Source organism: Protopterus annectens, chromosome 9.part0, assembly GCF_019279795.1.
Source record: "Protopterus annectens isolate FY-2018-M chromosome 9.part0, PAN1.0, whole genome shotgun sequence".
NCBI lineage: Eukaryota > Metazoa > Chordata > Ceratodontiformes > Protopteridae > Protopterus > Protopterus annectens.
In genome coordinates, this window is record NC_056743.1 from 1,138,792,845 (window position 1) to 1,138,808,074 (window position 15,230).

At 42.7% G+C, this 15,230-nt stretch overlaps 1 protein-coding gene across 3 annotated transcripts in view; it reads left to right on the forward strand.

Moving 5' to 3' along the window:
- The window catches only part of STX3 (syntaxin 3), a 580,698-nt gene that overhangs the window by 414,974 nt on the left and 150,494 nt on the right, over positions 1 to 15,230 (forward strand). For all 3 annotated transcript variants that reach the window (XM_044084003.1, XM_044084001.1, XM_044084002.1), the window contains exon 4: positions 6,802 to 6,876. In XM_044084003.1, coding sequence (XP_043939938.1) covers positions 6,802 to 6,876 — 75 coding nt within the window. The remainder of the gene's footprint in view (positions 1 to 6,801; positions 6,877 to 15,230) is intronic.

A 15,230-nucleotide genomic window follows, 5' to 3' on the forward strand; every position in this document is an offset into this window, starting at 1 on the left:
CCCTCTTGCGCAGTGTGTCACAGCTGGCCCCATGGCACCTACCTCAGACCCCTACCCTGCTGTCTCAGCAGGAGAGCCAGTCTCTGCTCCCCTAGCTTCAAACCCTGAACCGGGCAGCCTGGCTAATTTCCTAATCTCTCCATTACCATCCCTCAGTAAACAAGTGTTGGATGTCATTTTGGAGGCAAGGAGGCCTAGTACTAGAAAATCTTATGCTGGAAAATGGAAAAGATTCTGTGTCTGAAACCAAACTCAAGGGATGGCCACAGCAGCACCCAATTTACCTCAGATTCTTCAATACTTAACTGAGATGCTTCACAAGGGCCTTTCCTTTTCCTCCATCAAAATTCATGCCTCAGCCATTTCAGCTCATTACAACACAGAACCACCCCTCTTTTCTCACCCACTGCTCAAGCAGTTCCTCAGAGGGGCCACAAACTTAAGACCACCGAGGAGAGACCCAACTCCAGCCTGGGACCTTAATATTGTATTTGAAAAACTCACTCTTTCTCCTTAAAGCCAGCTGCAACTGCAGAGTTAAAATTCCTTTCTTTGTAAACCGCTTTCCTTTTAGCAATCACTTCAGCAAGAAGGGTATCTGAATTACAGGCCCTTATGGCAGTGGAGCTTTTCATCATCTTTCATGTGGACAGGGTGTCCCTCAGGACCAATCCCTCTTTCATGCCCAAGGTGGTATCCAGGGTGGCTCTTAATCAGTCCATTCATTTTCCAACCTTCTTTTCTAATCCATGGAACAAAGGGGAATGGATACTGCATTCCTTAGATGTGCACAGACAACTTAGATTTTACTTGGACAGGACTAAACCGCAAAGGAAATATGAACAACTGCTGATGGTATTTGCTGCAGGGGCAGAGGGGAAGGCTATTTCAAAGCAAACCATTTCTAAATGGATAGGCCATTGCATTCATTTTGGCTATAAGCACCATTGAAAACCTATCCCACAGGGGATTTAGACCCCATTCAACCAGAGCTGCATCTACCTCTACAGCCTTTTTCAGAGTGTCCCTACCAGAGACATACTATAAGCTGCTACCTGGAGTTCTGTACATACTTTCACCAAGCATTACCATTTGCCAATTTTCTCTAAATCCAGAGCTGGCTTTGTCACTGCAGTCTTGCAGGGTCTTATAGCTAGTCCTAATGCTATCTAAATTCCTCCTCCCATCCTTAGCTTTGGGAATCTACCCAAATGTGATGACTGCAGCAGTGAAACATGAAGAACAAAGTACAGCTGTGTACACTTACCATAAATGTAGATGTTCGAGTGTATTCACTGTTGCAGTCCTGGTTACCCTCCCTCCATCCCCCTGACTTATTTTGGCTATACCTATAGTCTCCTTTACTATACTTAAAAGCTTTTTGGTGTATTTGCTTTTTTGTTGGAGATATAACCTTGTGTGTGTGTGTGTGATATATATATATATATATATATATATATAGTTGCTTACCATTAAGGGAGGCACCTGACTGATGTAATGGCGTCGGCTGCATGCTTCATACCCCTGACTACCTGACGTCATGGAAGATGAGACAGCAACCGATGCAGCACCCAGGACTTTGATAATCAGGCTGACTGAGGGCTACTGCAAGCAGATAACCCAAATGTGATGACTGCAACAGTGAATACACTCAAACATCTACATTTATGGTAAGTGTACACAACTGTACTTTTTGCCTTTTTGGCATTGCCTACAAAGGGCTCTAAGGGGGGGGGTGGAAAAAGTTTTAGCCAATATCTGAAAGCCTGGGGGGACAGGTGCAACCCATTCTTGACAAAGCAAAGTGGTCTGTTGCCATGTTGTGCCATGCTGACAGATATTGGACCCTCCTGGTTGGACTCCAGAAACTAAGCCTATTATTAAAATCAATAATTGTATTTTCATTCTGTGCCATCATCCTTGGTGAAGGTAGAATGATGATCAATGCAAGGCTCATATAGTGGATATAAAAAGTTTACACACGCCTGTTAAAATGCCAGCTTTTGTGATATAAAAAATAAGACCACAATAAATCATTTTAAAACTTTTCCCACCTTTAATGTGACCTATAACCTGTACAATTCAATTGAAAAACAAACCGGTTAGGGGAAAAATATACAAAATAAAAAACGTGCAATACACTGGTTGCAAAAGTGTGCACACCCTTAAACTAATACTTTGTTGTGAGTGCACACCCTTAAACTAATACTTTGTTGAAGCACCTTTTGATTTAATTACAGCTTTCAGTCTTCTTGAGTAGGAGTCTATCAGCATGGCACATCTTGACTTGGCAATATTTGCCCACTCTTGCAAAAACACTCCAAATCTGTCAGATTGCGAGGGCATCTCTTGTGCACAGCCCTCTTCAGGTCACACCACAGATTTTCTATTGGATTTAGGTCTGCGCTCTGTCTGTGCCATTCCAAAACTTTAATTTTCTTCTGGTGAAGCCATTCTTTTGTCGATTTTGATGCATGTTTGTGGCCATCATTGTGTTGAAAGGTGAAATTCCTCTTCATCTTGAGCTTTCTAGCAGATGCCTGAAAGTTTTGGGCCTAAAGTGACTGGTATTTGGAACTGTTCATAATTCCCTCCATTTTGACTAAAGCCCCAGTTCCAGCTGAAGAAAAACAACCCCAAAACATGATATTGCCACCACCATGCTTCACCGTGGGGATGGTGTTCTTTTGGTGATGCAAAGTGTTATTTTTGCGCCAAACGTACCTTTTGGAATTGTGGCCAAAAAGTTCAACCTTGGTCTCATCAGACCATAACACATTTTCCCACATGCTTTTGGGACACTTTACGCATTGTTTTGCAAAGTTTAGCCTTGCCTGGATGTTTTTCTGTGTAAGAAAAGGCTTCTGTCTTGCAACCCTACCCCATAGTCCAGATATATGGAGAGTATGGGAGATTGTTGTCACATGTAGTATACAACCAGTACTTTCCAGAAATTCCTGCAGCTCCTTCATTGTTGCCATAGGTCTCTTGGCAGCCTCCCTGACCAGTTTTTGTCTTGTCTTTTCATCAGTTTTAGAGGGAACATCCAGTTCTTTGCATCATCACTGTTGTCCCACATTTTCTCCACTTTTTGATGACTGTCTTCACTGTGTTGCATGGTCTATCCAATGCTGTGGAAATGTTTTTGTACCCTTCTCCTGACTGACACCATTCAACAATGAGATCCCTTTGATGCTTTGTAAGCTGTTTGTGAACCATGGTTTTTGCTTTAGCAGGAAACTGAGTAAATGCCAGGAAAATCCTACTAGGACAGCTGAACTTTATTTGAGGTTAATTAGAGTCTCTTTAATTGATGGCAGGTGTGAACCCAAGAAGACTGAATGCTATAATGAAATCAAAGGTGCTTTAACAAAGTATTAGTTTAAGGGTGTGCACACACAGCAAAGCATTACTTTAAGGGTATGCACACTTATGCAACCAGACTATTGTACATTTTTTTAATTTTTATATTTTCCCCCTAACAGATTTGTTTGTTTTTCAATTGAATTGTACAGGTTATAGGTCACATTAAAGGTGGGAAAAGTTTTGAAATGCTTTATTGTGGTCTCATTTTTTTATATCACAAAAACCTGGCATTTTAACAGGGGTGTGTGTGCACTTTTTGTATTCACTGTACCTATCTGTAACATATATTCCAAGAGATCCTTTATGTCTCTTTTAATATAGTACAGTGAGGTACGACTCTGGTCATTTACACCTATGTGGTCTATGATAGAGTCATATTGGTTACCTGAGGTGCTGTGACTTGAGTGCATGCATGGTATTGTGGATCCCTGCTCCAGATAGGCAACTATCCATTATCATCTCCTTGTCCATCCTGGTGGGTAAGGCATCTGTGTGTCACACAATCGAGTCCCCAATGACGAGTATGTGCATGCTTGCCTTATGTGCTTTGCATTTGGGGGACCATCAGGAGTAGGCTTATGTGAGATGTTTGGTGTTGATTTTGATGTGTGCTTTAGTTATTGCTGAGGAACAGTGTTGCCATTAGGTGGCTTTGGAGGTCTTTGAGAGTTGGGAAGGTTCCTTTTAAGTGCCTCAGCATAAGGCAATGTGTGTGTGATGATTTGTATGTGTGGGTGATGTAGTGTGGGTATTCCTGGCAACTTCATTTGTATGCGAGATTGTTGCCTCTAAGAAAGTTGTGTATTTACATCTCTCACATACCATGTTATTAACTGGTTGTCTGAGAACATGAGACAATTGTTACATTACTTTAGGATCCCAAGTCTACTAAGTTGTCCACAGAGACATTTGGAAATTACATATCCATGTTGTCTGGTCCTGTAATAAGGTTGGCTATTGAGAATTAAGGATTAGGTTTTAACAGGGGGTCTCCTAGGGTAGTTGCTGGGATTAAGGGCAGTATATTATATAATGCTAGGATATGGTTGTGCTATTCGATGAACAAGCTGGCTGCTGTAAGCCTATTTTTGCCCATTGCCACACTGTTTAACAGGTCTCTGACCTCTTCCTGACTTTCTAGGTAAATCTTACTGTCTAGGCATTTGCTGCTCTTCAGGACACTGCTAACCACTGTGGCCCAGTGGGAAGCTCCTCGGAGAGAAAAAAATGACCCCATGGCCTCTAGCCAATAAACAGCCACACATTGAACTTCTCCAGTACTTCCCAACTAAGAGAGCCCATGTAAACACCTTATTCCACAAGATGTCTCACCCTGGAATTTGTTAATGTAAAAGCACAGCAAAAGCAGCTCACAGGTGCAGAGTAAACCAGAAAGAAATAGCAGTACTCCTCAACTGAAGGAGTCCATGTCAACAGTCTACCGCAAGATATCTGATCCTGTAATTTCTTAAAATAAAAGCACAGCAAAAGCAGCTCTCAAGTGCAGATTAATCAACAAACTAAGTCCCTGGCTAATTTGCCCTTCTGCAAAGAGAGTTGGACCACACAGATGAGAAAAGCCAACAAACCGTGAAATGAGTATTTTTGCCAAAAAAATTAAATGCTTTAAAACATGCTCAAAAGTAGTAATGATCACTGTATAAAGCAAGTACAAGTGCAGTTATTGTCAAAGCACATTTGTGTGGGATAAGACCTTCTGCTCCCTCCAAAGGCATGGTAGTAAAGAGACACGGTCAGCCTTCCTACATCGTAGAGAAGAGGATTTCTCCTCCCTTTCTTCATCTTAGAGAGGGCATACCATTTCTCCTTCATCTTAGAGAGGGCATACCATTTCTCCTTCATCTTGGGGAGGCCATACCATTTCTCCTTCATCTTGGGGAGGCCATACCATTTCTCCTAGTATTGTTGCCACATGTAGATGGGGTACATTGTGTGCTGCATGACAACAGAAAATATATTTTTCCCCTCACACACCCACGTGTCATCCATGATTGTATACCAGTAGTCTAAGGTTCTTGTCAGGAATCAAATACAACAGAGTATATATCCTCAGTCCCCTGTGAACTTTCAGGAAAACTTGGATGTGCCTGGAAACGTATGTTTGTCACAGCAAAACATAACAGTTAAGATTATAGCCAGAAGTATAACCAAATAAATCAGTATTTAGGTTATAGTGTCTTCAAGAGATCAGACTAATTCAACATGACTAGCTTGTGAGAAGTAGGTAGTACCAGTGAGATTTTAGTAAAAGACAATGTTCAAAGTGCTTCAAAATGTGGACACATACCTCTCGGCCTCTTAGCACAAGAAATCTGGACAAAGCCAGAAATAATGGGGGGGAATAAAAAAGACTCAAAAGTAGGAACAAATGTTTAAATATTGCTCTTATAAACTTAGTTGCTGGAATAAAAAGTGTTATGTTAGCATACATTTTCTGAAGGATATGAATTTTGAAATTCAAATGTTGGTCATTATTTAGTGACTCCAGTCCTCAATTATTTGACAGAAAACCACAAATGATATGGGGAACAAAAATATGATGCAAAAATCTGGACAGTTGAGAGGTATGTTTGGACACAGTAAAGGCATACCTGTGCTCTAGATATTGCTTTCACTATTAGTTAATTAAACAGTCTTAAGGATGTCTGGTGAGTGTGTAGTTCGCAGTGACATGCCTGAGGCACACTGCCTTTCTGGCACTACCATTTCAGTCTCTATGCTGAACTGCTGCTTTCATTTTATTTTTAGTTTACAAACAAACATATGCAGAGTTTGAGTGTTTCAGGCTTTTTTAATGAAGTAGAAACTTATCTGCATTAGAACTGAAGAGCCTGTCTTCTGTACAAGTATGACACAAAAACGTTTGTGTTTGGGATTATGCAGTGTGTTTCAGGACTAGTGGGACTGAATGCACATTAGTAACATAAAATGTAACTTGTTCAGGACATATAAAGACCTGTATTACATAAGAGTTTCATTTCTTTGTTTATTCTATAGGAACATTGCATTATGTTTAGCTATTATATTGTGCTGCATTACATGTCTTATGGGAGTGCTTTGTTTATGAGTACAGAGTGTATTGTACATTTAGATAGATTTTTAATCTGTTGTGTTTAGGTGTGTGTATTGACCAGAGTTAAATAATGAGGTGTGTGTCTGTGTGTGTGTGTGTGTGTGTGTGCGCGTGTGTGCGCGTGTGTGTGCGTGTGTGTGTGTGTGCACGTGTGTGTGTGTGTGTGTGTGTGTGTGTGTGCTTTGACAACAGATTAAACAGACTTATTGACATGCTTTGTTTAGAGTCTTGTGTATGTTGTGGTTGTATGTGTACACCCACAGAGTCTTACCAAGTCATAAACAGATACCAAAGCAATGGCTACTCAGGTCTACTAAGAACTGTGTGTTTTTGTCCTGCAGAAACAAAAGATGAATCTGAGCGTCTCATGAATGACATCAAAAAGATGGCAAATGGTGTTCGCAACAAACTGAAAGGTAAGAGCATAGTTCTGCTTTGGGAAATGGGACTGCCTCAAGGTTGTTACACCTGGGTCTGTCTGTCTCTCTCTCTCTCTCTCTCTCTCTCTCTCTGTTTTCCAAACACAACATCTATTTCCCTTCTGTCAGGATCCCTGGAGTAGTTGAGGTAGCTGTTAGAGGGCAATTCATCTGTGAGGGGCAGCAAGATTAGTCTGTGAGAAGCATCAAATAATGAAATCAGGCTGGAATGTATATGCTTTCAGAAAAGTAAGAATTTGTAAAATCTGCCATAAATTACTATAGCAAGTTCAGTCTGCTGGTTCATTGTCAGAAGTGTAGTGCACATTTGTGTTGAGGTTGTAGGGAGAAAGCATACAAATTTCCACAGGGATACAAAGAGAAATGTAGGAACAATAACTTCACTGCTAATTTTTTGTGTTAAATTCTGCATTGCAAGACACTAGTGAGGCATGTATTTCTGTGTAGAAAGTCACAAAATGTAAGAGATGAGCAGACAGCACCATTCTGTTCTTCTTCACGGTTTCCGATCAGTCTTGATGTACTATGCTTCAGAACTGTTCCCTTGAGTCACTTGTCATTCAGTGACATAAACACCTTGATGTCACCCCAGTTGTCCCTTATAGGAGGTACCTGAAATATGGGCAATTATATATGAAAGCTTTTAAAGTTGAATGTTTTCCAGATGAATTATAGAATAGAAACTGTTTTGTGCCAATATGAATAGCTGATGTTTGCAGAGTGATTGGTGTCCTTATGAGATTAACTGTGATCTTCTCTCATCGTAATAAAACTTGTGACATTATATCAGTAGACGCTAGATGTTGTAGTAACTGATTACATGAAGGCCTTTACCTGATCTCAGTAGTGAACAGGGCTGCCTTCAAGTATCATTTAGCTTTCAACAGTCTTCATTTAATGTTCACAGCCTCACTGATTCTTCAGTTCTTAAGAGTAGGAGTTTGCATTGTCAGTTTCTGGGTGGAGGGGCGGGAGGGGGGCAGCACAATAAAAGTGGTTAGCACTGTTGCCGCATAGTGGTTGATTCTTTAGTTTTTTCTGAGTTGGGGTGCCTCACTGTGGCTTCTGTTTGTCTTGCTTTTGTCTGTGTGGGTTTCTGCCATATGCTCTGGTTTCCTCACAGACACCAAAGACATGCTATAACATGAACTGCTTGTAGTAGTGTAAATGCATTTGCATATGCATGATATGATGGTTTGGCAGCCTGCTTAAGATTCTCTTCTATGCCTTGACCCCCTTACATACTGGGAAAGGCTCTAGCTCCACTGAGACTCTACATTAGATTGTCGATGGTCTTAAAATGAATGAATAAATTAATTACTGAGGGAGTCCTGTCCAGCTTATGTCTCACAGGTCTCATTTGGTTCTCACAGAAGTTTAATGCAATTCTTGAGAGGCTTGTTAGTTGTATGGTAGCAGAGTTATACAGTTTTTTTATAGCTGAAAAAAGTCAAAGGATTTGCATTCTTTCCTTGTTCACCAAACTGTCTACCTAAACATGTATACAGCTGTAGCATTTCAGAGATTTTGTAAATTATTAATTTAATTAAAATGTGTACTGGTAAGGCTTGCATTTGCACATTATTGTTTTTTGCACTTTAGCTTGAAAATGAAATGAAAGTCTTGGTCTCAGAAAGTCAGATGACCTATTCTAAGGGTGTGAAAACCATTGACTGAATGTGAGACGCTGGTGTTATGTAGAAGCTACAGCATTTGCCTTATCTTAGCAGCAGTATATGAATTTGAGTTTATTTTATTTTATTCCTTGTGGCTAGTTTCACTTTGAAGACAGACTTGTTGCTGTAGTTACCTTATTAATTGAATCTATCTGATGGGTATATTGGCATTACAGTATACTTTCATATTGTTTTTTTAGTTTAAGTTTTGTATGTTTGCCTTAAGGTTAAGGGTTTAAAGTAGTGGTTAAGAGAAAAAGCACAGTCAATTTTTCTTGCATTGCTATTTTAACATAATGTGGTTGCAAACTTGTGGCCTGCTATGTAATTAACTGTGAATTATGCAGGAGGGAATGTGGCTTGTACTTAAAATTAGGGAACACAGACTCTCGTATCTTAAAGTGCACCTTCATTATGAAGAAGGACTATAGCTATTTCTCCAGGCTCCAGCCCTCTCAATCTGTCCCCACTATGCTTTTTAAGCTTTGTAGCTTTTGAGTCGTTAGCCATTTATGCTAAAAACAAAAACAGAAAAACATTCAGAAACTGTCCCATCTTGTTTTGTTCACACGTCCGGGGACTGTGGAACTAACTTTCCTTTTTTTGTTCATGATTAGCTGTTTAGAGTGTATTGTTAAATAAATATTTATTCTGATTGTATCAGGTATTTATTTCTTAAACACTTTCCTATATTTTTTCTCCTGTGCCTGCTGACGGCCATACCCTTCCCAATCAGACTTGAGACCATGTGTTAACTAGGAGTGGGAACCCACCAGATTTTTTTATGATGGGAGATCTCCAGAGGTCACCATTGTCCAGGCATTTGTGCTCTTGTCAGCATCCCAGACATGAAAACATTGTTATTAGCCCAAATTCCCTTTCTGATGGTGATGTGGGCACAAGAGTCACTGTAAAGATTGTCTACACCACCCATGTCAAACACCTGTATTCTCCTACACACACTTATGACAAGGGCTGCAGTCATTCATTTTTGTGATCATGTCTGTGACTCCCGTGCCCTGGCCCAGCAATCAAGGAGCCTCAATCCTTACCACTAACACCAGTGAGGGGCATCTCATACAGGAGGAAAGGATAACAAATACACACAGTAAAGTGCAATTTCCCTTAACAGCACACAGAGATCACAGTCAGTCCGGGGCTGGTCGCTCCCTTGCTCTCCAGGTCCCCAATAAGACTCCCCACTGGCACACCTATAGAGTCCAGATCTCAGCCTAGTGGGCAAGATGAGACCTCCAACACCCTCTCTGTCCAACCAGTGCTTCATGTCCCTGCCCAGTTAACTGACACACACACACACACACACACACACACACACACACACACACACACACACACACACACACACACACACACACACACACACACACACTTTGAGAAGAACTTATATAACCACACAGACACTCCTGGGGAAGGATGGTACAGGTCCTCCAGCTGTGCTCCCTTTTCCCAAACTATACAGTAGTACCAGCTGCCACCACCCACTAATATTTATCAGTTACTCAAAGACCCTTAAAAGGGTGTCCGATTATTACTGTGTAATGTTGTTATCCAATTAGTAGTATAGCCCAGGGCTAAAGCTATAGGAGGGGCTTTGCACAATTTTACCAAAGGTCTGCAAGTACTCTAAAGAGCTTAAATTATCTCTAGAAAAACAGCCACAGTTGAAAAGGTTTAAAAATATTTAATAAGAGATAGTCAAAACACAAGACAATGCTTTTTACTACACAGTGCTAGTCAAGAGTTCAGAGATCACAGAGAAATACTTAAAACAATTCAGTAGTACAGTTCTGACATCACAGAAAAATACTTTGTATAATCTTTCTAGTTTCTAGCTATTTCTAAGAGAAAACACAAGTCTGTGATAAACTTGCATATAGAACAAGACAGTGCTGGTGAGTTGGATGGTCAAGACAAAAATGCTTAATGCTCTCTGATTCTCTCTGTTTTTAAAATCAGATTCCTGGTTCACATTACATCATTCTTCACACTTCCTTGGGTTCCCAGGCTAACAGAAACTAGATTTACATTCTTCACCTCTGGGCAGAAACCAGAGTAATAAAGGACATTTATGCATGCAAATTCTGGCCATTAACTCCGGCCTTAAAACAATAGGCAGGATGGCTCACTCTAGACTGACTCCAAGTTTTAACATCAAAGGGTCACAACATGCTTTACTTGGTCAGTAGAATGCACTGTTGTTATATTTTTTTCAGTTTCACATGTAACACTATTTTTACCATTTAAGACAACAAGCCTGTGGTTTACATTAATATTTACAGATGACAAAATTATCTATAAAATTCTATCTGTCTAGGCTGGCAGCCTTCACATCCTCTCCCCAAGAGAACTCAAGCTAGTTTTTCAAGTGACCCTTGAAAAGTGCTGCTTGAGAGGGTTAGGTCTATCTGAGTATACCTTACCCCATTCCCTGTCTTGAGATCCCATCTGCATTGGCATTGCTAATCCCACTGCGGTGCTGCACTGACATATATACTTGCAACCCTAGGCTCCATCTTAGCAACTTGGCCTTTTGCTGGCTGGCTCTGTTCTTCCTTGTCAGGTCTGTGAGGGGATCAGCTATGGTACTATAACTGGGGATGAACTTTCTGTAGTACCCTGAGGTCCCTAAGAATGCTCTCACCTGCTTTTTGGTAACAGGTGCAGGCCATGCCTGAATGGCTTCTACCTTAGCAGGTTCTGGCCTTATCTTACCACTCCCCACTCTATGTCCTAGGTAGGACACCTCTGCCATACCCACCTGACATTTGCTCAGCTTAATGGTAATCCCTGCCCTCTGTAATCTGCCCAGCACCTCCCTTACATGCTGAAGGTGCTCTGGCCAGGAATGGCTGTAGATGGCAATATCATCTAGGTAAGCAAGGACAAACCCTCCTGCTACTGTTAGGATATGATGTACCAGCCTCTGGGGCATTCTTCATCCCAAAGGGCATCTTTGTGAACTTATACAAGCTAAAAGGAGTTACGAAGGCTGACTTCTCTCTTACAATGGGAGTCAAGGGCACCTGCCAGTAACCCTTAGTAAGATCCATGGTTGTAAGATACTTAGCCCCTCCCAGCTGCTCTAGGGCCTCATCTCTCCAAGGCATGGGGTAAGCATCTGACTCTGTGTGACTATTTCTTTTCCTGTAGTCCACAAAGAACCTGGTGCTGCCATCCTTCTTTGGCACCAGCACCAATAGGGAGGCCCAGGAACTGTTGGACTCTTGAATCACCCCTAGTTCCAACATCTCCTGTGCCTCCTCCCTCAGAGTCTGTTTGACTCTCTCAGGCACTCTATAAGGGGCCTGCCTAATAGGCCTTTGGGGTCCTGTATCCACCTGTTGCTGCCCCAGGTGGGTGCACCCTTGTTTCCCAGTGAACATGTCCCCAAATTCCTGCAACACTGCTCAGATTTCTTGAACTTGGGTAGGAGATAGCTGCTGGGACATTGCTACCCCTTCCACTGAGGTGTCAGCCCGAGCCTCACTGAGATCGTCAGTCTCCAGATCTCCCTCAGATTCCTTCTGCAATTCACTGCAAATGCTCAGCACAAGGGCCTTCCTATCATGGTATGGTTTCATCATGTTAACATGGTACAATTTGTGCCTCTACCTTCTGCCTAGCAGTTCCACCATGTAATTAACATCACTTAACTTTCTTACCACCTTGTAGCGTCCCTCCCAAGCTGCTTGCAGCTTGTTGTGTCTGACAGGAATGAGAACCATTACCTGCTGCCCCACAGCATATTCTCTAGCTTGAGCATTCCTGTCATACCACACCTTTTTCTGTTGTTGGGCTTCTGCCAGGTTATCCTGGGCCAAGCCCATGAGTTCCCTGAGAATTATCCTGAGGTTAGGACATATGCCACAACAGACTCCTTGTGAGACTTGCACACAGCTTCCCACTCATCTCAAATTAAATCTAGAGGTCCCCTCACTCTATGCCCATACAGCAACTCAAAGGGTTAAAACCTGTGGATTCCTGGGGAACCTCTCTGTAAGCAAACAACAGATGGGGCAGATATTTGTCCCACTCCCTCTTAAACTGATCTGCAAATTCCCATAGCATGGACTTTGATTGTAGAGTTTAACCTCTCAACAAGATCATTAGTCTGGGGATGGTAGGGGGTGGTCTTCATGTGCTTCACTCCACAGGACTTCCACAGACACGCAAGCAGGTCTGACATGAAATTGGCACATCTGTCAGTCAGTATTTCTTTTGGGAAACCTACCCTGCTGAAAATCTCTAACAAAGCATTTGCCACCTTCTCTGCCTCAGTGGAGGACAAAGCCACCACCTCAGGGTATCATGTAGCATAATCCACTACCACTAGGATATACTTTTTCCCTGTGGAATGTGGGGTACTCAGAGGACCCACAATATCCATAGCTACCCTCTGAAATGGCTCCTCAATCACAGGCAAAGGCATCAAAGGAGTTCTCACCTTGTCTCCTGCCTTGCCTACCTTTTGGCACTGCTCAAAGGTCATGCAGTACCCTGTTACATCTCTGGAAATTCCAGGCCAATAGAAGTTCTGCATAATACGCCTCTTTGTACATTGTATGTCCATATGACCTGCAAAGGGAATATCATGGGCTATGGCTAGATGCGCCAGACGGGTAGGCTGTAGGCACTACCAATTGCTGTACTCTCTCACCTTCTAGCCCTCCCTCAGGGGTCCACACTCTGTATAGTAACACTTTGTCCCAGTATACAGATTCCCCCTTTCCTTGAGAATCAAGTGCCTCCCTAGCTACCTGCTTCAGGCTTTGCAATGTAGGGTCTGAGAGCTGAGCCTGTTTCAACTCTCTCCTTGTAACCCTTGCCAGCTCCCCTTCCACAGGAAGTCTAGCCTCCTCTGACAGTGGTGCCTCACTGTTAGCCTGGGTACTCCTACTCACCTCTACCTTTGCAGTAACTCTGTCCAAGGGACCATCAGTACCCGCAAGCAGCTGTGGCTCACCTTCAGTCTCACTGCTACAGGGTAGCTCCCTCCCTGAAGTAACCACCTCACTAGTCCTGGCTGCAAGTAAGCAGTCTGTCTGGGTCTCCCCCAGGCTAATAGACTTACTGGCTTGTCTCCAAGCCTGGTTGCGTATAACTGCACAAACACAGGGTACTGCACTATCAAAATCATTCCCTATCAGGACATCAGCAGGTATATTCTCAAACACACCTACTTGCTGGCTTCCTTTTCCACCCTCCCATTCCAGGTGAACACTAGCCAAAGGTATTTGGAATGGGATCCCTCCTAAAGCCCTGACTGGAGTAGACTGCCCAGGCAAGTAGTGCTCCCCTGTAACCATTGCAGGCTTTACAATGGTTATATCAGAGGCTATGTCTCTCTTGGCAATGGCCTCTTTGCCTTTCACTACAATAGGATATAACCTCTGGTGGTAGTTTGGGTACCCTTGTTGTCCCAAGACAACCTACTATTGGCATTTTGTCTTTCCCACTTACTGGCTCTTATACCTTTTGTTCCCCACCTTGCCTCCGTGGACACCTGTATGCCACATGGCCCCACTGGTTGCATTCAAAACATTTAACCCTAGTTCCTGGATGTGTACCTGGACTAGTGGCTTCCCCTGCTACTGGCAGATTCTGTTGGGGCAGTCTGTGCTGCCCACCCTGGGTTCATTTAGACCCATGAGCAGTACTGGGGGGTACCTTTCCTGTGCAGGGCTGCCCTGCTTGCCATGTATAGGTCTCTCTAATTCCCCAACTCATCTGAAGTAGCACATTGTCTATCAGCTAACCAGATCCTCATGTCTTCAGGAAAAGTGCTAAGGGCTTGTTCCCCACCAAAAGGTCTGCTAGCCCTTCAAAAGTGGTGACCTGGCATCCACTCACCCACCTATGGAAATAAGTGCTCAGTTCAGCCACATATTCACACACACTTTCATCTGCCTTGTGTCTATGCTCACAAAACTATTTCCTATACATTTCAGGTGTTAGCTTAAACAAGTCTAACAAGTGATTTTTAACAGCAGTATAATCAAAACATGCAACATCAGATATTTTTGACAAAACAGTTACAGCTTTACCATGGAGTAAGGGGGAACTGTACCCAGAGCCTTTGGTCAACACTATACTGTTTGCATACCCTCTCAAACATATGAATGAAACTATCAAAATTATCCCCCTCTTTAAACTGCAGAAGAACTTTACTGACCTTTTGTGCTTCTGGGGTCCAGTTACTCCCTTCCCCATTACCTCCATGACTCCGGTGAAGAGTCGACATCTCCTTCTCATGCTGCCTCTCCTTTTCCTCAGTTTCTAGGTGTAGCAGTTTCTCATTCTCCTCAGTGTGCAAACATCGCAGTTTCTCATTGTCTCACTCTGTAGATGTCTCAATTGCTTCTATTTCCACATGCCTGGCCTCCAACTCAAGTCTCTTTACCTCCAGTTGGATTTTTAAGTCCTCTGCAGAAAGGTTGAGCTGTCCATTCTCCAAGGGTATTATATCTCCACTGCCAGTCTGATTGTCCTCCTGGTTGTGGTTTTCTGATGCAGCTGTAACCAAGGCTGCAGTCAGGTCTGCCTTAGTCAGGTTTCCATGCGCCAGTCCCCTAGCCTGGTACATCTCTGCCAGCTGGCTCCTTGTCAGCTTTCCATACTCCACTACTGACATGC